Source organism: Saccostrea echinata, unplaced genomic scaffold (genome assembly GCF_033153115.1).
Source record: "Saccostrea echinata isolate AGI-Se365-2 ecotype Australia unplaced genomic scaffold, CSIRO_AGI_Sech_v1 ptg000052l, whole genome shotgun sequence".
NCBI classification, from domain to species: domain Eukaryota; kingdom Metazoa; phylum Mollusca; class Bivalvia; order Ostreida; family Ostreidae; genus Saccostrea; species Saccostrea echinata.
In genome coordinates this window covers 7,181,091-7,208,689 of record NW_026889801.1, presented here as the reverse complement: position 1 = coordinate 7,208,689, position 27,599 = coordinate 7,181,091, and the positions used below count along the sequence as shown (strand labels likewise).

The window sequence follows — 27,599 nt, the reverse complement described above, 5'->3', positions numbered from 1 at the left end:
AGATAATCTCATAAGAACTATACCAATCTTTCTATACAGAAGGCAACTACAAATAAAAAATGTTCCGAGTAAAACTGAAATTGCAAATGTCTGCAAGACTCCAATTTCTGGGTAGTGTTCCGTTCGAATCCAGCAGTAAGTTCCTGATATATTTAGATGGTTTCCATGCGGCCCGGTACCAGAGGAATAGAAACATGGTATCCCCGTTAATAAGGATGTGACAATGGATGCCAGAATTGCCAATCTTTTGTGTTTATCTGTCATTCTTCTGCCGTATGGCTTACATAGTTTCAAATAACGCTGAACCGCTATTATCACTATCAGTCCTGCAGATTCTACCACAAAAGATACGGTTAGAAAAAAGAATGTTTTGCACATGATATCCGATGGATAGTTCAGATTAAAAAATATCAGAGTGAAAAAGAAAACAGTCGTTCCGCAGGAGGCGACCAAGTTAACTCCAGATAAAAACGTGATAAAATATCGGTTGTCATTTCTTGGCATTTTAAATAGGTGAATATACAGCACAAGAATGTTGCCTAAAATTCCAGTAAGAAAATAAATCCCTAAAAGTACTCCTGTAGGAATAAGTTTATGTCTGAAATATGAATTCCAGTATTCCATATCTCCCAACATGTTTGTACTGTTTTCCATGGTAGATAAATTCATATAGCTTTGTTTGTCGTGCTGTTGACTATATTTGAAATGTTTACCTTTTGGTGAAAGGAAATTTATAACAAGGAAACACTAAATATCAAATTCATCCTGTATTGTCATTATTTCATATCATTTCATTGATTTTTTTTTTTTTTTTTTTTTTTTTTTTTAACAAAAGGAAATCTTTCAGTATATTCTTCTTTTCAGATTTTCAACACATTTCAATTAATATTTACATGTACCCATTGCTTAAAAGACAAATTTGCATTGCGAATCAACTTATTCGTATAGATTCATGTTTGTTTTTCGAAATATATTACAAGTTAAAACTTCTAAAGATTATCAAAGGCATTGGGGCCGTAATTTTGAATATTTTTTCTTAAAAATATAAATCTATAAATTTAATCAATATTAAGGTAAATCTCCGTTTAACAAAACTGATTTTCTGAAGAATTTTTTTTTTTTTAATTTAACAATGATGTACATATACATATATACATACTGATTTTTATTGGAAAATATAAATAAGTGCCTGGCTATAGTCTCGTACTCATTTTAATTTTCAAATAAAAATCAGTAAAGGCTACTAAACCAATAAAAAAAAAAAATAGTATTTGAAATTATTAGCTAGTAATCTTGAACGACCACACCCTAAACTTATTCGTTTATGTATGTATCCGAATCTCACAGAATGACTAAGCTTTGGGTCTTATGAAACCTGTTTTCAGTAAATTCTATAATATCGGTATTTATTTTGTAAACGGTATTCAGCTTATATAATTCTTTTCCTACACAGAACTAGAGTTTAGGACGGACGTCGCCTTTTATGACTCATTTAAAATCTCCTTTTCGCAAGAAATAAGATTTTTTTTTTTTTTTTTTTTAAATTTTCTTATGATCAGAATCACGTTTACTTTGGATAAGAAGAAAAATACATTTTTGTGGCTGATATTCTTTCTATCGAAATAAATGGTCACAAACTATATATTTATTATAAAGTCTGTTGAAAACTGTACATGTATATATTTAATCAGTGAAGTGAATGGATTGAAAATTTTGCTATCAAATGTACAAGAACAGTTTACTCAAAATATATTTAACCGTATTGTAACTAAGAAACAAGTTAGCAGCAATTTCTGCTACGTATCATTTCCATCTTTAGTCTGATTATCTGCATGTAAACAATTTTAGTATCGGAAAAACAGGCATTTGTGAACAGGGAGTGAGTTTCCTTGTGGTTACTGTTGCAGCGTGAATATTTCCTTAAACGCCTTATCATTATAGAGAACACTTCCTCCATACAATAATTTCCCTGAATATCATCATTCTCTCGTATGTACCCACACGTATCTATGATCGTTAAGGTCTGACGATACGTTCCTCTATCTTTGCACCTAAGCGTAGAATATCAAACATAATTTTGTTATTATTGTTATGAAATCGTGATGTCTAAACTGGTTTCAAAATGTCTCAAAAAATATACACCAATAGCTGTAATATCAGCAATTCAAGTTATTTCTAAGAGGGTTATATAGGAAATACCATCCTAACTCTGGAATCTTGCACAAATGTCTGGTAATGCATGGCCGTAGGAACCGGGGGGGGGGGGGGGGGGCTCCCCAATAATTTTGCCGATATATAGAATACTATAGAAAACATAGCTACCATATGCTTGTGCCCCCTCAATAATAACGCCTGATGACCTTTTTTTTTTTTTTTTTTTTTTGCTTAATTGTCAAGGAATTTTTGTTGATAGTGCCCCCCCCCAACTGAAAATGTATGGTATGCCCCCCTCCCAAACTGAAATTGCTTCCTCCGGGTCTGTAATGTTCCTAAAATTTTTGTGAGGAAACATAACTTGTTAAAGCAACCATAAATTCTGAGGGGAAAATTACATATAAAATTGAAAAACGCCTCATCAGATGTTAATATTGTAAATCTAATCCTTGGTTCATTGAAGGCGCTGCAGATCCGTTTGTTTGAAATTGTGTTTGAAGCTTGCGTGATATTTGATATAAAAGAAAAAGTTATTCTTATTTTTCAATTTGGTCTTCTTTTTTCCCTAGTCATTTCCACCCCATCCCTCCCAACCCCACCCAAGACCTGCTCGTATACTGAAGCAAATAAAAAATGACTTTGACCCCCCCCCCCTTGGAAAACGTGGACACCACCACCAATATCACGAAATAGGTTTTATTCACGTAGGGGAAAGGGATTTTACTTGGGGGGGGGGCAAGAAATTTTTTGGGTTTGATGCGATCGGAAAGGGGAATTAGTTTTTTTTTTTTTTTTTTTTTTTGCTTGTCACGATGTTCTGGGAGAATTTTTTGACTGGGGTGGAACTCCCCCCCCCCCCTCCCCCTGGAAAAAATTCCTGGATCCGCGCCTGAAAGAGATTCTTATGAAAATGTGATGTGGACCAAACAAACTCCATGAACAGCACCTCTCCGACTTGCTTTCCCAATAAATACGTGTTCCACCGAGAGTTACCTCTCTTATGTCATGAACCCATTAAAAAAAAAAGCCCACGGGCCAACAAAGCTCTCACCTGAGTTTAGCCTTGCTGTTTTTAACATTATTTTTAAAAAGATTTTCTATATTCCTATGAAAAATTGTGACCCCAAATTCTAGCCCCACCCTAACTTCTAAATGATCTCTTAATTCACACAACAGAAGGGTTGCTTTAATCCTTGCACTTAAAAATAATAAAAATTCTTTCTTAATAATTTCACTATCTGTATAGTAAGCGATACTAAATATATCAAAAATATGACAATAGCCGTTTTATGTGTGTTACATTCAAATTTTATTAAGCTTTGAGTTGTTTTATATATAAAGAAAATAATCACTTCATGCATTTTAGCCCTAGGACGTGAGCACTATCTGCTACCTTTATAGACCTCGATTTTCACAAAATTATTAATTTCAAACCAAACTACTCATTTGGTTTTGATCTACTTGGATAGATCTTCATAATAAATAATTTGGTATACAATAAATATATCTAAGACCATTCATTTAGTCAAAAACGTCATTGTCCACGAACTTGTACGTGCATTATGTAAGAATTGATCCCGATTTTAGCCAACCCTAAATCCAGGATCCAAAATTTGTTCGAAAAAATATCCATAAAACTTCAGAATGCTGTTCTATTTGGTTCCTGAAAAGATTTAAAAAACATATTCTTATATAGTCCAATTTAAAACTGCTCCCCGGTTGCTATGCTTTTCAACAATTTTGAATCTACACTACTTCAGAAAACTTTCACATAAGTTTCATCTTTTCTAGTCTTTTTTCCTATATAATTTAATGTAAAACTTTGATCCCCTATTATGGCCCCATCTAGCCCTGGGGGCCACGATTTGAACAATTTAGAATCCATTCTAGTACTGTTCTTATGTACTATGTAGTATAGGATCTTTTACACATTTCATAAATGTTCTAACACTTGAATCCATTCTCAAATCAAGTCTCCCAAAACAGTTTCACGACTGCCAAAGGCAACATATATATATGTATATAATTCTTTCGATTCCATTGTCTGATAAACACATATAGCTTCTTTTGTATTTAATTAAAAAAAGGTGTATTGCATGTTCTGAAAGGCGACTATGCCAGTAGAGAAACATAGCTGCAATTGTATTTGGTGCTCTAAAACTGCACATTCAATTCACCAAATATATATTAACAAGACTCAAAAACTAGACCAAATATTAGCAATGTGATGTCCACCGTTTTCACTCACAGTGCGTTACATGTTCAGCAATTCATGTTATGGATAAAATAAGACTAAGCTCTTGTCTTTTTTTCAATATATATTTAATGTCATAAATTTTCTGTCAATATTAATTTACAATCATATATCTACAAATACATGACAGTAAATTTGCGAAAATGTTTTTTTTAAGTAAAAAATAAATTATATTTCATACAACAACATAATGTGAAATGGTTGTTTTGTAGAATAACTTGACTCAGCCTTTCACCATCATGGCACATTCAATAAGCTTACGAGGCAGAAAATTTCTTTTATGAGAAAGCATGGACTTCAAAATCAAATGCTATAGTCAAATAGCATTATAATAATCTACCGGTAATTTGGCATGTATTTTTTTTCTACATCAGAATATAGCCAAACAACTATGATTGGACAATTTTTGTCCGTCATATTTTTACCATACATTTGTTTATACATAAAAGCTTAATGACCTTAACTGCAGCAGAAATTTGAAATTAAGCTATGCCAGCATAGCTTCAACAGACCAACTTGAACATTTTTACAACAGGCATATCACAAATTGAAGGCAATGGCCACTTCTATATTTATACATGTTGCAATACAAAGAAGTTTTTATTTCCTGATATTCTTACATACAGTAATGCTTTTACTTAGCGATCAAATAAAATCAGTGACAAAATATCCTGCTCAACATGCTAATGTTTTAGCTATTAAAAATAAACTTATCAAAGGAAAAAAAAAGTTGAATTTCAATTAAAATTTATAATTTCAATTGAAGATTCAGAAGAGAAAATGTCTTTTCACTATGTTGGCACTTTCTGATGAGAGGAGAAAAAAAGACATTATATGTGAATACAATGTTTACTGGCTATATATATATAGTTATCACGTGAATACATTTATATATATGCACAACCCGAGTAAATAACCATCTGGCATGGCCAATATGAAATAATATGGAAGACCACCCATCACATCTATAGCACTGGGATTTTTGTTCCATCAAATGATAATTCCAACAGAAAAATCACAGACATAAAGCGAAATTCCTCACAGAAGTACTTGGTTCACCTTCTGCGACCTCAAGATATGCTGAGAGTTATCTTTCCTTGAATAATTTATCACAAAATCACAAATGTGTACCAGTGACAATGTTACTGGCTTTTTTAATGGCTCTTTCCATCATCATCCGATGACCAACTTGAGTCACACCTAACTGAATGTAGTCATTGCGTTGTAGTCCATTAAGCTTTTTCCCATCAATACAATGTTGCTGAAAACTTTTCTTGTACTGAGCCATTTCTATACTGTCCAGCCAATCAAGAACATCCAAACACTGCCAGTTTGAAAGAGGCTTTGACAAGAATGGTTTATTCACAGTCTTATTTGATTTTTGTGCTGGCTTGTTTCCCCCAAAATCTGGGGGTGGGGGGATTACACTGGGGACAGTGTCCTCGCTATTATCATCAAATCCTGGAGGGGGTGGGGCAATTAAGTCCTCGTAGGAATGTTTTGTTTTACTGTCAATGTGGTCGTCTGATAAGGTAGAAAGTGTAGACACAGACGAAGAATCACTATGATGGAAAGCTGAGTTATATGTGGGTGATTCTAAAGTGTCATTAACATTAAACCCTGAGGGAGGTGGAATAATTTCAAGCTGAAGAGCATCCCCAAATTCTGGGGGAGGAGGGAGAGCAGGGGATTTATCAGTTAAAGAACTGTCCACTGTAACCCCATGCACAGGAATTTTGGAATTACCGTCGGACTTTCCATTCACAAGAGGTTTCTCCTTTTCAAAATTTGCGATGCGGTCTTTTATGTTTCTAGTTTTCATCAACACATCAGAGTCCTTAGCAGTCTTCATTGGCGTAATTCCACTTTTGTTTGGGGACTTAGTGGAATGAATCTGCAAAGAACTCTTAGCTGTGTTGGTTTGATTATTCTGAACACTTGTGCCATTGCTTTCCTCATTTTTCAGTGGAAGTGTCATTCCATTTGTTTTGGGGGTAGTTTTGGTTGAAGATGGTGACTCCTTCTTTGTTTCCGAGTTCTCAGTTTTTGTGCCAGCTTTGGAGGCTGTTCTCCTTGGTGAATTTAATTTGCTAGGATTTCTGGTTACATCTCTTGGAGACCTCAGAGAACTACTACTTGATTTTTTCTGAAGCCAATCTTGTCTAGCTTTTTCTGCTTTTGCCAAAAGATCTTCATTTTCATCTTTCTCTACATCTTTTTTATCTTTCTGGGGGCTGGAAGGAGTTGCCGGTGCTTTTGCTTTAGGTTTATCTGGAGTAGTCTCTGGTGCAGGACTTTTGATAGGAACAGGACTGGGTGCCTTTTTGAGTTTTGGACTTGGGGGTTTTGCAGAAGAAGAGTAGATTGGTTTTGGTGCATTCTGTGTTTTTTCCACAGTTTTTGTTGGATTAGGTGCTGTTGTTGTTTTTGTAGCAGATGGCAAAGTTTTGGCTCCTGGTGTGGGTGGACTAATTTTTCTCACTGGGGATGGACTTGGTGGTTTTGTCTTTTTACTGGGTACTGGGCTAGGTGGTTTTGTTGTTTTGGGTGAGACTGCGGTTGGTGTTGTTGGCTTAACAATGGTGGGTGTAATTTCCTTAGCACTAGTCTCAGTTTTTGTTTCTACTTTGTTCAGTTTTTCCGCTTCCTTTTTTTGAATTGACTCACTAGAGAAGAAGTACTTTGCAGACTGCAGTTTCTTGGTTTTTTGTAGTCGGTTTTCTATCTCCTCAGCCACAGAATGATCAGATTCTTTCTCCTCAAGAAGAGCTCTTCGCTTTGCAACGGCAGCCAATATTGCACTGTGTGTATTGTCGATCATTCTGTTCCTAAGGTCTTTTCCATCTTTTACTGGTGCCTCTTTGTTTGGTCCTGTAGAAATCTTCAGCCCTTCACTCTCGATTCTTGTTTTCCTCTGAGCCACAGCAGCCATGATATCCTTTGAAGGGATACCTTGCACAACTGACTTTGGCTTTTTCTCAGACACAGGTGGAGGAGTTTTCGGTTTCTCCACATGAGCTGAGACATCTGGTGCTGGTGGTGGGGGAGGAGGAGGAGGTGGAGCTGGTGGGGCAGGAGGAACGTTAAGTGGCTCTGGTTCTGGAGTTTTTGATGAAAATGACACAGTTTCCTCCGACTTTACTGAAGAAGTTTCATTATTTTTGACAAAGTTCTCCTCAATGACTTTCTTTTCTGTTGAAAAACTAATTTTGATATCAGTGTCTTGCTTTGCTGGTTTCGGTAGAGGTGAGGGTGGTTTATGACCTGGAGGCTTTGGGGCTGGTTCAGAAGGTGGTGGGGGTATAACCATTCCCCCACCTCCTGAGGGTATATCCGATTTCACAGTATATTTCTTTGAACCCTCTGACCCTCCACCCACACTTATAACTGTCACTTTACTTTTCACCTTATCATCATTTTCATCGCTGTCATAATCGGGTTCTGGTTCAGACATTTTCCTGTCTTTGTTCTTTGCATGCACATCTGCAGTGACCAGCAGCTGAGCATTTGGGTGTTTCTGTAGGAATAAATTGGCATGATCTTGAACTTTGTCATCTGCAAATGTGACTCCCAATTTCTCCTCACTGCGCTTACTTCCCCCAGAATCATTTGAATTTACAGAAACTTGACTTGAATTCCTGTTGTGTGAACGGAGTTTGGCTTGTTGAAGTGAAGGAGTTGACATTTTGGGTTCTGTTGTCAACTGAGCAGAAATACCAGGTCGGAAACTTGATTCATATTCAGAAGCAGGCTTCTCGGTAGACAATAAACTATCAGTCACACTGCTCAGAGAAGATTTTCTTCTATCAGTGGATATTGAAATAATTTCTGACTGAGGTCTTTCTGGAGGAGCAGGTGCTGGTCTCTTGGGACTGGGAGTTGATGACCCAGAAGGAGGAGGGGGAGGAGGTGCTTTAGGTCTCTCCCCAGGGGTTGCGTATATGTGACTGATAGCAGCACCACTGCTAGATCGCCTATGCCCAATGTCATTTTGTTCAGTAGAGGGTACTGTTGGTGTAGCATAAACAGCTTCATTTTTCTTATCAACCAGACTCGGAGTACTACTTGACCTCTCCAGATTTCCCCCTGCTTTCTTGTGATGATACTTCTGAATGCGTATTTCGGAGGGACTCATGTAATCCTTAACCTTCCCTTTGGTGGTGGCAGCTTTGGAGTCAGGATTTTCAATCTTGTCTAATTCGACGCATGAGACACGTTTTGCAGAGTGTTTGCTCCTGATGGAAGCTGTCTTCTGGTCAGAAGAAACCACAGATTGAACAGTCTGTCTTTCATATTCGGCAAGTGCTAGATCCAGTTGGTCTGAAATAGAAGAAAAAAAACTTTATAAGCACACTTTAGATGTTCTCTTTTTATTCATGAAGTTAACTGTTCTCTCTCAATTCCTCATCTTCCTCTTATATTTACTTTCTTTTTTTTCAAATGACAAAAATCATTGAAGTGGATATGCTATACATAGAGAATAAAGCAGAATGTTTCACAGGCTAGAAATGTTAGATTTCCATGTTAGAAAGGTTACAAAATATATATATCTATATTTACAAGAATTGATACTCTTGATAATTCTAAAATAAAGACAACAGTTAGAAGATTTACCAGAAAATAGAAGATACACCAAAAAACAAAGTTGTAGAAGCATGTGCAGTTTAGGTATTCAAATATTTCCTACTTCTTTCAAAGTTTTTACACCTTTGCCGATATTTGGACACTTTATGTACCATATGTGTAAAGTGAATTTAAATCTTAAATTGAATCGAAGCCATTATTCTTTAAACTATCTTCTTTTGTTTCTTTTACCATCGTGAAGAATGTACTTTAAAATATTTTATAGTAAAAAAAAAAAAAAAAATCATATTTAAGCTTAGACACAATTACTTTATGCTCTTTGAAATGACTTCATATTTAGAACTGCACATAGAAGTGCTTTCCATAATTATACTCTTTAAACCATATAAAACATTTGGATAAATTCTGATAAGGAGCTATATATAAATCTGACACCATAATCAGAACTATGCCCTACTAGTAAAAGGAAGTTATATATACCCCTTTACTGATATCATTTGTTTGATTTTTACATTGATAACAATGACACAAATTGTTAAATCTATAGTTTGGTCCACCTAGAATGTGCAATTTTAAGCATAGAAATGTTAAAACACCAAGTAGATATCTAGAGTTACAATGCCAATACTTGGGAGTTTACCCTCAGTAGAAGAATTTAGTTCCTGCACAGTTCTCTCTGTCAAACATATGCAAATCAGTCTCATTATTAATTAGTAAAATTAAAAGACAAAAGATTTGGGTCAAAAGAAATAACTGAAAAGAAATAAAAAATTAGTCGAAGAGAGCAAGATTTTATTTTAAATGTATATAATATGTATTTAATATAAACTAAATGGATTTTTGGAGAGAAAGTAAAATTAAAACGGAAATAAATGTCGACGAAACGAAGAGTCCAGTACATTGTTATTTAGAGATGGGCCTCTATTTAATTCATGCTTTTTGTACAAAGTTTTCCTGGATACTTACCTAACTCAGCCATGCCCTCTGTAAACTGTTTTCCCTGGGCTTTGCCCACAGACAGAGAAGTCTGGGGGTCCCTCTGAGGGGGTTGTGGGGCTAAAAGAGATATTAAAATTTATTATTCCACATACACAAACTTATGTTAAAAATATTCTCTTTTTTTTAAGCGAACAGAATTTTTCATGTTTTCCTCAATAGTTAATACTTAAAAAAAAACAGACTTGTACATGTGCCTTAATTATCATATATACTAGAAATGTTGCAGAAGCTAGGTTTTCAAATTAAACTTCCAAATAAGCCAGAAAATGTGTATATGTACATGTATGCTACAGATATCAAATCCCCACAGTACTTGTACTGAAGGTTTCAGCAGCACTTCATAGTGGAATGTATCAGGTTGAATTCACCTTCCATCCTGTGTTTACATACCTTGCCGCCTTGTTCCGCCTCTGTTCGGAAGAGTCATGGTTCCGTTGTGGTGCTGGAGCCAGTGGTCTGGCTTTTCCAGGGGCTTGACGGTCACCACCTTGAGAGCCAGGGTGTCTCCCGACTGGCGGATCAGCTGCACCACTCGATCATGTGATGCCCGCACCACATTCTCCCCATTTATCTACAAATATTGTGTAATTGTTACAAATAGGTATCAAAAAACTCAGTGCAATATGTACAAATGTAACATATGAAACCTTGTATTTTTTTTTTAAACTATCTTCACCTTTTCTTTTACCATACCTTGCATCATACAGAACACCACTCTGATTTTTGTCAAAATAGATTATTTCTCTACTTGTGTACTGAATATTAAAATGTTAATTATTGGTCAGTTTTCCAGTCAAAAGTTGGAATATTTCATGTGTAAAATCATTAATGCTAACAAAATATATATGTAATATTCATCAAAACATATCATTAATGCTAACAAAATATATATGTAATATTCATCAAAAAATAAAACCCTGATCCATTAGGAATTTTTGAGTTTCAGTCTTCTTCCTGATAAAATAATTGATTTTTAGTCAGGTACAGACCATCTCATCTCTCATCAAATATTGATCTGACCCCAACTTGAAAGCTGAAATGACATGTTTTGAACACAAAAGAAGCTGATGGCTTTAGACTTGGCTTTAGAACTTTTCCACTCTATCAGTCACTGTCAGCTGGGACAGGTAAAGCTATTGATTCTTAACATGGGATCTACAGGGCACTGATATAATCGATAGGATAGTGTATTTTCTGAGGAAGTATCCTTTGAAAATCCTATATTATACAATTCATTGTTGATAATGTTTTTTTTCCCCATACATGTTTAATGTATCTAAAAGAGGAACTCCAAAATTGTATATATTCAAAACCTCTAGACTTATTTTTATTTCAATTAAAATAGGGACAACAAATGGTAAATTTCTTGAATAATTCCAAAATCATATGCTTAACAGGAAAAAAAACAACAGAAATTTACTTGATCACTCGCCATGCTGGAGTAATATACATCAACTGAACTTCCGGCAGTCCTTGGGAACTGATTTATCGGAGTACATCAACTGACCATCAAACGGTTTTTGTCATACAGAGATGACATATTCTTCCATAACCTGCACATTACAAGGCTATTTTTGTACCATTAACTCAGAGGTTAAAAAAAGTTTTCAGCTAAATGCCCAAGTGCAGGAAGTCCCTGCCATGAATTTCAGTGTTTTTGCACAGTTGTCACACTTTACTTTTTGTCAAGTATTACAAGAACTTTGAATTTATGACTGGTAGTTAAAAGCAAGTCTGAGAAACTATTCCAAGAGCAAAAAAAAAAAAGAAAAAGTGTGTTTCCTTTCGATAACCCTTCAGATTCTTTGTCTTTTTCATTATTTACAGGCAAGAAAAATGAGACATGGACCCCATACTTACTCCCAATAAGCTAATTTCTAGCTCATTTTAAACATGACTATTTTCAAATGTTTCCTCCATAACAACATACATATATATATTTAAAAGGTACCCTCTTTCCCCCTTTCTCGCGCCTTTAGAGTTGCAATGCAAAAACAAACATGGACAGTATACATTTGATACCCTCATGAATGAAAATCTCTGTTTGACAAATTATCTGGTATCCGATCGCTGAATGCCTGATATTTCTATCTATACATAAGAATTTTGGCTATGATATCAAATTTTTTGTCCTTCCCCAACAGACCATGGTGATCTTTAATAACTCTATTATATACAGAATTGCCAGAGCATGTTGAAACAGGGGGCAACCCTCAAAATTGACAAAAGACTTCCAATTATGTGTAATAATCTCGAGAAGAAAATGGATTTAAGGTGCGTATGGCAATCAATCATGATATAACCAAATCTTATCTCAATAGTTTCTCTGTGGTGTGATGTTGATATTACATACTTGTTATGTTTATAAACTGTTTTATACCACAGGTTGTTATTTGTGTATAAAACATTCAGAAAGGAGATTAAAATTTACTTTATTTATGAAATAGATATTAAATAATTGAGATCAAAAAGTCTAAGGAGGTCAAGGTGTTGATAAAAATCAAATCACAACTCCAGTATAGCCCCTTCCCCAATTTCACTCAAGCAAACTTTGGACTTTCAGTTTCAGTTTATATGGTATTTCTGGTTTCATTATCACTTGATTCTGGCAAAGAACAATTCATACAGAGAAAAAAAAAACACTCAATACTTTGAAATTTTGATAACAAATTAAACACCCTGTCGTTAAAAGAAAGATCAATCATGGTAAAGGTCCTAAAGTTAGGTCTACCCTAAATACCTAGCGGGAAAAACATTAGAAGGAAGGTGTGACATTATGTTTATCAGCTGAACCTGTCTGAAATTGATGGGAACACGACTGCTACAGCTGTTGTGGAGTGCCAAAGTAAACATCTTCAGCAGTCCCACAACAATCAATGGGGGACACCTAACAGCCAGCCGACGCCCCTAGAACTAACAATACCGTAATGATACTGAATGGTAAACAGAACAAAGCTAAAGATGAGTCACAAAGGCAAAAAATGTTAATGTGTAGGTAGTAACAGCAGGCTAGATAGATGTCAGTAGATGGTATATACTATGATCTTTCTGTCTGCTCCCTTTTCCATCGATTTACATGTATAACTAGGTTATAACCTCAAGACATCTATTTCTAGGTAACAAAACCATTTCAGTTGGTTTGTTGTTTGATCTACTTTCAAATGTAGGTATTAATAGTATATGTTACAGTAATCCAATATGATTATCCAAAACCCATGTTGTTCAACTTTCTTTTAAATACAATTGTAAATACAGAACAGAAATTGTATGTATGCACATAAAAAATTATGTTACAAACAGCTCCTCCTTCCTATGTATATGTTACTGCTATAAAAAGCAGTCATGACATCTTGACATCATAAAATTTTCAAATTCATAATACTCAGCTTGGGCTCAATCTATCTTTTAATTAATGGAGGCAGCAATTAAGTCAACAAAGCCACCTGCCACTTATAGTTGACAGATTGATTCCAAGAGAATAAACTTAATAATAGATGAGGGAGTACTATATACCTCCAGAATAAAATCTCCTGTCTTCAGTCCAGCTCTGTCTGCCCTGCTGCCTGGATCCACACTGTCCAGGTACTGTAGAGCCGGAAATTCTGCCGAGGGTCGAAAGTCCAGTTCTCCAGTGGCCTGGGTCTGGGCTGGAAGAGAAAATTTAAAATTTAGTGGCCCAATCTTTACCAAAGCTTTTTTGCAATTTGTTTACATCACCCAATAATACTATCTATTCTAACCGAAAGAGAAAAAAAGTACATGTATTCATATTTTCAAACCAAACTAAGAGCCAAAAGTGATTTTGTCTGTCACACAGATGAAGTAAGGACACAGAAATACCTTCCATGGCTTTAGAATTATGACACTTTTGACAAAGCTGGCCCTTCCTTCTGGACCCCCTTCCCTGTTTGGGCTTTGGCCCCACTGCATAGCACTCCTTTCTGGGGTACACACTACTAACAGACTTCACAATATTCCCCATTTAACCTACTGAGTATCATACAAATTCTGTCCCAGACAATGTGAACTTCCATTTAATACAATCCATTCATGTCAACACTAATGTTTTAGAACCTCTCATACAAATCCTTACAGTCAATTCTATATGTAAAGTCATTATCTCCGAGATGGCCTCAAATGGATCTAAATACAGACATAAAAAGCCAGATTATCCGTAATTGTGGTGAACATAAATCCTAGCTTCAGCTTTCACTGATCCAAGTTCTTATTTTACACTCCATTTTAATCAAAACTCAATCACTATTAAAAAAAGCCTCTTTGGTCCGAAGTTAATAGAATTTCCACCATCCTGACTTCAGATGAGGCTCATGTAGAAACACATCCTGTCTCTAAAGTCATTTAAAGCTGAAAAGTCTTTTCAAAGAAATTACCGATTGTGAACATTTCTGGGGGAAGATTAATATTTTTGGCCAGCAAGCTGCCTCTTGTGGCTTAAAATCTTTTGTGTCTGTCCAATTCGTGTTGATACAGATAAAAATATCTTTTTTCTGTAATGCATTACCATAAGTGAATGCCTTGGACTGTTTGACATATGTATCAAATTACAGGATAAATCCTTGAAATAGTTGACCCTATTGAATTCGAAAAAGTGATCTGTTCAATTTCCACCCTGAATGATTTGATAATAAAATCATTAAAAGGAAATATTTTCAAAGCAGTTCATTCAGACTTTAAATCTTCAGGTCATGTTTATGTTCAATTCTGTATTGAGGACTACAGCCTAAATTTTAATTTCTATCGTTTAATAGATCAGCTAAATACCTGATGTATATATGTATGTGTACCAGTATTGAAAATCATATGGAAGAATTTAAAAAAAAAAAAGAAAGAAAGAAATTAAAGGAATACATCTCAAAAGTAGCAAATTTTAAACCCGGAACTGGCAAAACTTTGATAAATTCTTGATTGAATAAAGAACATTTTTCCTTCGCTCAACCTCAATAAAATTTAACTCAAACTTTTAAGGAATTTTTTTCTTTCCAGAGAAGCCATGAAAATTCCAAAAATTTACTATCTTCCACAGTGAGGTGAATTTGTTTTTTCAAGGGTTTTGGAGAAAACTTGAACAAACACTTGATATGGATGCTGCAGTGAATGTTGTTTAATCAAACACAGGGCAGTTTCAGAAAATAATGCGATAAAAGGCTTTCCAAGAATTAGGCCACTGAAAATAAACAGACCAAACAGTACAAATGTTTAATGAGATTAAAAGATTTAGCATGTTACACTTTGAAAGTGCAATGTCTTTCTAAATTAATCTTAAAAAAAAAAAAAAAAAAAAAAAAAAAAAATTCACTGAAATATTTTAATTCATGAAGCATTGACAATTTAGAATGAGGAAGACTGGTGATGATTTCATTGAATTGGATAGAACAACTTGGACATTACAAACAAAAAAAACCCTGCTGTCATTGATATCAAACATCAACACATATGTATGCCTATGAAATGTATTCCCCCATATCCAATTCTGTTTGAAAAGGACAATTTCGGATTTATTTCCATTACTGAATACAAATATAAAAGCAATATGGCACACATTATAAACTGACCCTAACAATAATGAAGTACATGTAGACCCGGTAAGAGTTAAGGGGTAGCCATTCCAATCTGAACTTTTCTATCTAGAGTCTAGTGACGTACAGGGTTTACTCAGGCTATCACAGGTCTCTATAAATCAAACAGAGGACATCCCTACTGATAGCATTCCACCCATACCAAGCCTGATAAAAGGCACCTCAAAATTCACAGTTTCTATCTACCTATGATTGCTATGAAATCAACATTTTTTTTTTTGTTATTTTTAAAAATTGTCATTCATGGTAATAAGGTTCCCCAGTGGGAACCTCCTATGCTGAAAGATTGACTTAGGGATATAGAGCAAGTCAAATATATATTTTTAATTGTACAACTAGGAAATTCAAATTATGCTTTTTTTGTAGATAATTTGTTTTCTTGTCTTTGGAGACAGCGAAACTCTACACGTCAACAAAGATTGATCGGCAATGTTTTTATTTCATTATTCCTTAAGGTCCTGTAATGATAGGACAGGAGAACCAATCAGACTCAAACCCAGAAAAATCACTTCTACACTATCATGCTTTATGATGATAAAAAATCCCTACAAAATAAACATCTAAAGGATTAAATGCAGCCAAGTCCAATACATAACCCTTTCAAACATAAACATGGCCTTTATTTGTGTATATAAAAAAGGACATTATTTCACCTTCCCAACTCTTCATAACCCATTCACAGGTATGCAAGAGGGGCTCAATCGGGCAGTCCAGTATAATTTATGTACATGTAAATGTATGTAGACACATCTATAAAGAGATATTTACTGGAGGTGGTTAACCATACACAATCTACCTATAACCGCCAGCAGGGTCCAAAGATCAAAGCCTCATCATGACCCGTAGAAAGGGAGCTAGGGACACTGAATATATACTTTAACACCGGATCTTTTTTTGTTGAGAAAAACAAGAGAAAGTTGTATTCTTGCCAGTGCATAAGTCTCTGGGGCTCAGCCAATTCATCAGCATCAACAGACTGAAAGAAAGCCTCTTACCAGACACCAAGATCACTTCCAAAGCAACATTCTCATAAGCAGCTTACAGAGTGCTAGCAGAGAATTAGAGGTTAATGCTATGTGATAATTAAAAGTACTTTGCAGCAATGCTGCATTAAAAATGTTCGGTAAAGTATTGTACATGTCTGGAATGGAACTATAAAGCTAAATATTAACCATTTATCTTCTGGCAGTGTTGTTTAGCAGGTAGGACAAAGACCCATAGTGCTGTTCAATATTGGTTACCACCACATAATAACTAAGTTCCACAAAGCCACAAACAGCTGAAAAGACTTTCAATGTCGTACGACGTTTCAAGACTATAGGTAATTCCTGCAGACAATTAGGTCTATTCTACAAGCAAACTTCATTAAAATACCCTATATGCCAGCCAACTTGAATTCTTGTCACCTATTAACAAAAGGTAATCTTTTCACATGTGGGAAACTACATTGAATAAACAACAGAACTTTAACAATTTTGAAAGGCTTTGTAAGGTAACTGAAAAATGCAAGTTATAATTCAACATACCTCTCCAAAAAATGAAAAAAGCAAAACAATCCCTACACCTTCTAGTAAACTCTGAAAAGAGGCCCATTGTTCCTATACTTATATGTAAGATGGATCTAAAGAGATGCTTATTATGATCAATCTATTTCTTATAGATTACCTTCTTCAAAGTATGCAACAGCTGGGGCTTTGGAGAAATTTCTGATAAATACCTCTTTATTAAGAAAAAGATTACTCATACAGTGTTGGCTAACTCAATGTAAAATCTGCATCCTGTTGAACCACCTGAATGAAAAGCAATCATCCACATTTTGTGTCTTTTTGAAAGTATGAGAGATCAACAGCAAAATTTATACAAGTACTAAAATTTGAATCCGCTTTATTTGTAGTGTTTAAAAGTACTTCTACTTGAACGCAAATTTTCATGTTACTGATGAAAAGAAGAATAAAGTGCAGTTATATGACCTATACAATCGGCTTCTATTTCCAGAAAGTGCACCTTCTGAGAAAGAAATACCTACAGAACAAAATGGTAGACAGCATTCAGGTTTCAAATTGTGAGAAAAATCACAATGTTGACAGTAACTACCTACACAAAGCACAGAACTGAAATAACTACAGGCAAAATATTTACCACATAACAAAACTAAGTACCATATGCAAGCTGAACAAACCTAAACTGGCGTGAAATTAAAAAGTGTTTAAGCTCATCCCTAGCGGGCCAAACAGCCCACCAAACAGAGGAATTGATAGCCATCAGGATTTACAGAACATCAAGAAGATGTTAAAAGCATTCTTTTAGTAAAAGAAAACTTCCTAATGTCAGATACCACGGTCGAAAAGGATGTCTTACCAAATAGTACAATAACGGTCGTAAGGTATTCCATATATATTTGGTTATACGATGTATTAAATACACTTACAGGCCCAAGGCAATGCCAAGATGGAAACATGCATTTTCGGATCTCAATATCCCTAAACAAAATTCATTAGAAAATTGATGGAATTTAAAAGCAATCAAACATTATTTTTGACATTACTTGTAGAAAACATAAAAAAAAAAAAAAAATCAGAAAAGCTTTCAACATTGCAGGTGGACTGTCAAATTAAAATAAATCAAAATGGATCATATCATCTGGGGTGAAATCAGAGTGGAAGAACATGAAGGTTTGTTGGATTGTATGTATTTTCATGAATAACTTCTATCCTATTTCATCCTTTATGTAGCCTGACTAAAAGGAACTTGAAACTACATATCACCGTACACCTGTGAAATTCAATGTTACATACAAACAACATTTAACAACAAGCTCTTGGCAAATGTCTTTAAGTTTTCAAAAGAAAATCTGGGTTCAGTGAAAATATGTCAGGATCATAACAGGACAGAAAAAAGGTTTCTTTGGAGTACAAGCAAAATATTGCAAACTCTTAAATTATTACATAATCCCATGAAAAAAAAAAGTTGAACAAACTTCACAGACAGTGGGGCTCCATGCAACATTAACAAAATGGAAGCTTTTATACCGCAAAACCAAAGATGATGACTATAATATTTTTGATGACTTGGTCATTGCACCTTTCTTGTCTAGCTTTTGTAGTGTTAATAAAGGAAATTAAGCTAGACAATCCTTTGAACATCACCAGTTGGTTAATTCTCGAACAGTATTTAGGAAATCTGGTACTTTACTTAAACCTTAAATTCTGAACATTCCAAAGCCCAATCCTCACAAAAGTGACACAAATAACCCTACAACACACAGAAATAAAAAAAAAAATCATTTTTTCCCAGGGGGTCTACTTTCAAAATTAGGTCATCAAGTATTAATGGAGGTAAATGCACTTATCAACTAGTTGATCAGAAATGAATAGGTGTTGATGAAAGGACCCCATCAAGTGTAAATTGTTGAAAAGTCAAAGGAGATTGAAAATCCCTGTGTTCAACGACCATATCTTCCACATTTTTGTGTGTATTCATGAATGATGATTGGTATAGTGGCAGCTAAATTGTATGTTTAATGCTTGTTTCTCAACTCTAATGGCAAAAGATACATGGAAAAGCAAATGAAATTTGATTGTGGAGTCCACACAAATAATTTTCTACAAAATCTGATGACCTCCTGAACCACTAGGGATTGTACCGAGTGACCCGTATTTGAAAATTCCTTAAAGGCATATCAAATCCGTGTTCAAACAGTGTACAATTCCTAAACAGAGATGTCTGTTATTAAGTTTTTCATGTTAACATGTACAATTTTACATTAAATTTTTGTGTGTGTGAATACGTACATTTTGCTCCTCGCAACACAAATCCATATCCCTCTGGCCCCTTCTGCAGCACGACTGACCTTGGTGCATATTCACTGAAAAATACAAATACAGCAATAATTTTTTGTAATCATGCAGCATTAAAATACAACTAATTCATAAAGCTTGATGGAAATTTCTTTTCAATTTTCTGGAGTGCTAGCAAGGCTCTAAAAACCCTCTGATGCAACCTATGCAATCAAGAACATTTGGAGGTGACCTTCTGGTTTGACCCTGACTACACTGCACTACAGAAATGACTTTGCATATACAAGTACCTGATACAGAATACTCCATAAAACGTAATTAAACATGTACTCCAATCATAACTCACCTTACATAAACAGATTTCTGTAATTTTTTTAATTTCTTCTTCTCAAATCTGGATTTGAACATTTCTCTTTATCGATTTCACAACACTGATCACTTCCTCAGTGATAAAATAAAAGACAGCTAGATAACATCCAATGTTGTGTGTCACAAATAAAAAAACCAAATATTTCCTTTTTTGTGTGTTAAAGAAAAAATACAAAGTTAATTTCCAACAATAGATCACTGCACAATGTAATATAGCACTCTATTGTCAAAATTTCTATCATCTATCCACATGTATAAATATATCTGTGCGATACATGATACTGCATAACTTTCCATCCATTTTGGGGTGCAAATGATAGTAATAAAATCAAATTATCACATATTTAGCACAAAAAATATCTATGAATCTAAACACAATCCATACAAAAATCAATAGACTTTTATGACAGGAAAATTATAAAGCCTACAGGTGAATATACACATGTAAAGTATGATATATTGCTGTATGATATGATGTTAGATTGCTGAAATCATGTGATCGCAGTCTAATCAGAGGTGGGACCCGTGCTGTTCATATTTAATCTCTATCTAGTAGTAGCTTAAATATGGATACAATCAAAAGGACACTTATTAATCTAATCTTTGTCAAACATGGCTACTTGGACTCTGAAATCTAAAGTAAAATTAATCCTAATTTGATCCGAGTTGGGCACTATCGAAAGTCCACTATCCATCTTTTACATGCCAAAAGATTAATTAGTGTCCAGGTAATCAAAAATCTATTTGCTGACTTACTAGTTTATTTTAATCCAGCTTACTAGTAAGATGTGTGTCAGATTTTCTGCGAGTTTATTGGTTAGGTATTAAGAAACAGACCTTTCATTCGTACTTTATTGTATAATACTCATTTCAAGACTATTGGTCAGTATTGGAACAGCTAGGAAAAGAGAAAAAGTGTGGCTGGACTGGGAATAGAACATGCTACCCCTGCATCTAGTCAGGTGCTCTAACCACTGAACTTCTCAGGCCGATATCCATGACCCAAACCTTAACTGTACACTGTAATAGTCAATAATCTTGTATACATTTATTAGTAAATGGTGACTTTTGAACTAAATAGTGTATAAAATGTAGATCGATGGATGACCAATTCTTTTATTTGTGATATGATCGATTCATTACTTCATGTATTAATTAATTGATACACTGTATGGTATATATTAACAGTTTAGCCTCATAATTCTATGTCCATGTTTTTATAAATTATTTTTTGCAATCCATCTTTGTATATTTTTTGCAATCCAAATTTGTAAACAGTTCTTTGTATCTCGAGTTCAGCTGTTTATATAGACCTGATAGATCTATATGTATCAGTAAAAAATGTTGTGTTAATTGTTCAATGACAATACTTCACTGTCTGGTTTGTGATAATTGTCAATATTTAAAACAGTCTTACATATAAATTTATGATATCTGAAATCAAACAGGAGTTGCATTTAATAAAACACAACTTACAATGACCTTGACCTTTGAGAGATCACTGACCTATCCAACATCTATCATCATCAATTCAAATTTAGATCTGGTCAAGATTAAAGTTCTTGATGAATAAAAACAGGACATAGGAAAGGGACATTTTGCTGTTATCAGACACTTTATATTTCCTTATTAGGGGGTAACTTGGGTTTTTCCATCATCTCAAATAGTCTAAATCTATACATACCTCATACCACTCATATACCTGTACTTCTAAGTTATTCAGGTATTTGAGATGATTTTTTTTGGAAATATAATGACCTTTATTAAGAAATCCAACCACACCTCTACATACAGGTATAGATATACATAGTCATAATCAAGTAATTTTGACAGTCTAGTTAAAAATAATTTTCCCATTTTTTCCCAATCTATATGATATTTATAAAATTATACCAAAGACTTATAAAAAAATGTCATTACCAGAATTAAGGAGGAATTATACTTATAAGCTAGGTAGAAAATTTAATTAAGATACGGTATACTTGGAAATCTTTATGAGTATTTATACATTTAATTTGCACTGCATTTTTAAAGTTCATTCTTCCAATCTTCTACTAGAGTTTTATCTTTCCAGAGAAAAGATTCAATTAAGCCAGCCAATACAGAAGCACATGCAGCTACACTTAATTGTTCTTTAACTGTCAACTAAATAAAGAAATAAATACATGTAGTTCAACTTTTTTATACTCAATAAAGAACTATAAATTTTTTCACATAATAATTAAGAATTCAGGCAGTGCCTGATGCCTATATGTATTCTTCGCATTAAATTAAAACCTGGTTTGAATTCTACGCATTTTCCAAATATTAGGTTGCCTAAACCAAAACACTGATTCACCAATTGCATGCAATGTACTATCATTCCTAGAGTGTGTCAACCACATTCATGATTCCTAGTATTGCCCCTGGCCCCCGGGTCACGGTTTATTGAACAGAATTACATATTCTGTGTTACTTTTTTTGCCATAACAACCCAACAGTGTCTAATCTTGTAAATATCTTGCTGTTTACTGTTTTAAATGTGAATAATCAATCACCGTGTATAACTATTTAAATATCCTTGTCACAATTTTATGTGTCAAAGGGTAGTACAGTATTTTTTGAATGAATCACCAGATTTATAGGCAGAACTCTTACTTAAGAATCGGGTAGAACAGACCTAAATATAAATTTCGTAATTCATTATTGATATATGATTCAAGTTTGTTTGAATGACTCATTACTATCTCAGCTATTATCTATTGATTCATGCAGAATCCACACCTAGCTACAATGAATAAATACTTAATTACGAAAATGAAAACAAACCAACATCAAGACATTAAAGACATAAAATATCGAATGAAAAATTCTAGGAGAAACAAAGTGTGTCTTTAGCCCACTGCCACAAAAGTTGACCACTGTTGATAAAAGGCCACTGTTTACTTAATTCATCAAACATGAGACCTGTAATCTTGATTGTGTTTGTATTCTGACAAGACCTCTTCTAAAAACAAGAAGTGAGGTACTCGAGTACCCTGACCCCCATTTCATTATCAAATTGTCCACCACCCTGCCAATATACAGGGGCCAGTGTGAGCACAGATCTATATGTCAACATTACGATTACGACTTTGGTGTTTAGAATTTATATTCTAGCTATCTCAAATTATGACTTTGTCCCACAAATTTATCACACGGAAAATCAGCAAGCACAGGTTTGATAAATCCTTATATCCACATGACACAGGCTTATAAAAAACGTAATTTATATAATGAAATTAAATTGTGAGCATGATATATGACCCTTAAATTGAAAATCTGTCATCCCTCATATATTTTAAGACCACTATAACTATGAGGAAAAAGTAATAATTTTCGACTTAAAAATCCAGAATAAATGTGTGTTTATCATTTTCATGATTAAAGCATTAAGCGGTCATATCCAAAGGTTATGTTCATTAGCATAAGAATGTCGTCAGACATTTTTTTTTAAATCTGTAAATCACAGTGTCTTACCTGTAATAGTGTGTGTTTGGAATATTCCTGTGCAAAGTAAATCCGCCATTTGTAATGCCCTGAGTGTCGTGATACTCTTTTGGTTGTCCCCTAACACTTCCTCCATACACTTTCTCCAAGCGAAGTAAGTCCGGGGCACTGTTATAAAATGCCTGAGCCTTCAGACTAGGTCCCTGCTGTAGAGTTTGAGGAGGGGGAGGTGGAGGTGCATGGAGAGGGGGATTGGATCTGTGGGTGGGGGGTCCATCCTCGAAATCAATAGGGACTGCAGAGAACTGTAGTTGTGGCCTCCTGTGATACACGTTTTCAATAGGTCTCTCCACATATCCAGAAACCCAATTTCTTGGTAAAGTCCTGTTCACTAATTTTTTCTGTTTCCTTAAAGTTTTCTCTCGTTTCTTTTCCTCTTTGATTCTTCTTTTCTCTTCCTTCTCCCTCCTTTTCTTTTCTTCTTTTTCCAACTTTTTCACTTCTTTGAGGAACTTTTTCTGCTCTTTGGGGGTAGCATTCCCCAGTAAGGTGGGCATACTTGAGGAAAGTCCCCGTGAATTGTACAAATTAGACGCCTCTGGTGCTTGCCATCGATTGTTGGGTAGGTCATGAATATCAGTTACACCTTGGCTTTTAAATGGCACATTGCCAGGCTCTCCGTTGTGCAAAGAATGATCACCCATCATAATGAAATTACCTGGTGCACCAGGAGGTGGTTTGTATACCACAAGTCCAGGGGACCTCAATTTCAGGGACCCCCCTGCAGTCATGACTCTTCCGTTGGGAACAGTTCCATTAGGATAGGCCATAGGCCTGAGAGAATTATCCACCTTGACTAGGCTCACAGGTTGACCAGCACTGTCAGATTGAAACTTGGTGTTCCTAGGTAATGTCAGGTAATGCGGATGCATCATAGTTTTGACCCCTGCAGGCGAAAAGTTGTCTGCTCGAGTGACAGGTTTTGATGGATGATAGTTATCCAGTGGTGTGCTGCTTTCGCGGGGGATGATATGATCGAAGTCTACATCCTCTATGTCACCAAAGTCAAAGGAGTCGTCACTGTCCAGAGAAATACCTGTATCGCTGCTGTTGGAATGCCGGGACCAGTTGGTATTGTGGTCTACTGGGCTGAATGTGTTTACATTTTGACTATTGTTGTTATACACAGCCTGGTAGTATTGATTGGCAAGTCTACCGATTCTCTTGTCGACAGGTGAACTTCTTTGTCTCCCGATGTCTGGGGGGGTTGACGAGGAACGCTTCCTGTATCTGCCTGACCGGCGAGGGGTTTGTGATCCTTCTGAATTTAAGTCCGAGTTGATACTGCCATCTTGTGAACTAGCGAATGACGAGACACTTGGGTTCCTGCTATGTAGGGTTAATGGGCTATTTTGTATGCTGGAATTATTTTCACAGTGTTCCAGATGAATAAACACATTATTATTTGCTTCAGTTAAATCCTCTACTAGGTCCCCCGGTTTACTTATAAATCCACCGGAAGGCAAAGCCTTAACTGGCACTGGTCTCCTTGGACTCTGTTTCCCTTCGTTTTCCCCTCCCTTAGACTTTACCCTCAGTCCCTGAGGAAGAGCTATAAACTTACTGAGAAATGAATTGGATGGGTGCTTCTTATGTCCTTTTATATTATTGTTCACTTCTGTGGAAATAGTGCCATTAGGCGTGGATTTTTGAGTCATTGTGTAGGCTTCACAGTGTTCAAATATTTCACGGATGGATGAAGGCTACCAAACACATTTACCCACACACACAATTCCTTTTGATTTAACTGAGAGGATTAAATTAAGAACTCCAAAGGCATAATAATCAAAAGCTCTGGTGATATTGTCCACCTATCACCTCTTGATAACCAAGCAGCTTACACATTGTCTGACCAAGTACCTGAGGCTTGGGTATATGGTCCCTTATTATATCAGACCTCTTTCATTAATTAGGGATAATTAAATTGTCCACACAGTGAATATTGTTCAGGTAATTAAATCCAGGTTATACACACCACACTTGAATATATTAGGTTTCTACCTGCATTCCAGGTGTGAAAATTAAACATGAAAGTGAATGATGTAAATTTCATAATAGACATCAAATTTATCAATTAATTATCCAAAATTTCCATTGTTCACCAGATCATGTTCCCTACCTGACTGAAATTAACACCCAGGTATAAACAAACCTGTATATAGTATCTAAGGTCCTCTGGTAGAAACAAAAAATCAATTAATCCTGATCTATGCATCCATAATCCACAAATTATGAAGACTTGGAAATACAGGGTAAACAATAAAAAATCAATGCAAACTTAGTGGTGAGGGCTCTATATGATCCATTGTCAAATATTACAATAAGGAATCTTTGTGCTGAACCCAAATTCTTTGGTATTTTACACCCCTGAATTATCTGGCTTTACATGCGATATATCTATAATATGTTCCACCACTAAACAGTCAAGTTCAATATATATGGCACAGTCCTTTCAATCTGAGAAGACTTGGATTACCTTTCATACAAAATTCTTGAAATTACATGATTATATCCATAATTTATGACTATAGATTTTTTTTCCTTCGACCTGAATTTTCACAATCTGTCATTCATCTATCTTGGTTTTTGAAAGTCCAAATTATTCCAACAAAATAAACAAAATTCTTGCTCATTAATAATTTATAGGTCAAATTTTTGGTTTCACTTTGACACACTGACGACTATGTTACCTTTCACTTCTATTCAAAGCAAGTCAAATTTAACTACTCTCTTAAAAATAGGAAAATCCCTCTCATATTCTACAGCTTACAAAACAAGTTTCATCACATCCAAAATAATCCAAAAAGCTCATCAATTTTTCCTTCCACCAGACAGTTCTTTATTTGAAAACCTAATTAGCTTATGGCATTTGGTCAAATTTCACAATACACTTGGATCTTTGAGTTTACTGTTTGTGAAATCACAATAGATACATAGTATAAGCCTTTAAAACTCTTCCCCCCGAGTTAAGACCTGTCCTCAATGGCTTCACATATTTGAAATCCGAAGATGACACACAGTTTTGAAACAGTAACTCTTTGGTATTGGCACGGTCCAATTCCTTTTATCAATATTTTACAAAATATGTAGATTGGAAATATTTAAATCTCTGAACGATGTCATACAAATTAAAATTCTTCAATAGGCTTAACCATTGAGTAAATCCCTTTATTTTTTCTCAGGAGACGTGACCACGAATTGACTTGAAATATGGATTGAACCGAACTCCGAGAGCAACGAAGACTTCGCAGATGAAGTTAATTCCTGCGACTCAATCCAATCACAAACGACAGATGAACTGCTTCCTAATTCGGGAAATGAATTGCAACTCTTGAATGCCAAATTTGAGTCAGGACTTGAACAGCAAATCAATAAAATAATAGACAGGTATAATCGAAGGCCCAGGTTAGACAAACAATCAGGTATCGATAACACACAGCACCTTAGTATTATATTGGTTCTGTACACAATGATCCCTTCACTTTTAAAACCACAGTATATATAAATGTACAGTTAATTCGGCAATTCCAAATTTAAGGTTTGGTTTTACGAGATATGAAAATCCACCTAAGCTAGTATACTAGTGTATATACAAAGACGGAACTGAATGTTTGGTTCCTAACAACTCATCCACACATTACCTTATTTATTTTTCCATTATGAGGGCTCTACTGGCAAAAACCTAATTTAAAAAATCTTGTGATCAATTTCCATATAATTGCTCAAGTAACCTTCCCATTCATTTGTAAACTGAGATAAAGTCATGAATGGAGCAAATATTCTAAATTTAAAATCCCAATCAAATCTGTACACCATTGTTCAAGGACTTTCTTTCAACATCTAAACGTGTACAATAATGCAACGTACTGGCTAAAGTAAATGATATGAGCTTATTACCATAGGCCTAACTGCCAACCTTTTTGGACACGAAACCCATTTTTGGAGCTTTATGACTTGCAGATGAGGGCCATTCATGACCTCATATCTCAAATCTTCTCTCACTTTCAGGTCTCTCTTAAGGACCATACTAACAGTATAAAAGGCAATACTACTCCTCCAAAAAGTTCCAAAAGTGACAAATTACAATATATGACCACCTAGAAGTGCTTTTTTGTCCACAGGGGGATTGGTCTGGCAAGATTCCATTGACACAATGCAAATTCTTTCCGCAAAGATCTACATCAACTGACAAGAATTCCTCAATATATTTTCGTAGAGATTAAGTTCTTCTGTGTTCGCCTTTGAGGCAGGCATGCAGGGTAATCGCGGGGTATCATATGATTAGGCGTGTTGAGGACACACAAAGTGTTTAACATA

General features: G+C 35.0%; 1 protein-coding gene across 4 annotated transcripts in view; it reads right to left on the bottom strand.

The window, feature by feature from the left end:
- Positions 1–4,466: 4,466 nt before the first annotated feature.
- LOC133203939 (SH3 and multiple ankyrin repeat domains protein 2-like) overlaps positions 4,467–27,599 on the bottom strand; it is a 46,711-nt gene continuing 23,578 nt past the window's right edge. The window contains exons 1-7 of one of the 4 annotated variants that reach the window (XM_061339736.1): positions 23,253–25,018; positions 19,380–19,453; positions 13,505–13,638; positions 10,382–10,562; positions 9,959–10,048; positions 9,633–9,668; positions 4,467–8,728 (exon numbers count right to left, since the gene is read on the bottom strand). In XM_061339736.1, coding sequence (XP_061195720.1) covers positions 5,526–8,728; positions 9,633–9,668; positions 9,959–10,048; positions 10,382–10,562; positions 13,505–13,638; positions 19,380–19,453; positions 23,253–24,940 — 5,406 coding nt within the window. In that variant the 5' untranslated portion in view covers positions 24,941–25,018 and the 3' untranslated portion in view covers positions 4,467–5,525. Of the gene's footprint in view, positions 8,729–9,632; positions 9,669–9,958; positions 10,049–10,381; positions 10,563–13,504; positions 13,639–19,379; positions 19,454–23,252; positions 25,019–27,599 lie in introns of those variants that run through there. The other 3 variants (XM_061339734.1, XM_061339737.1, XM_061339735.1) reach the window with 3 other exon arrangements.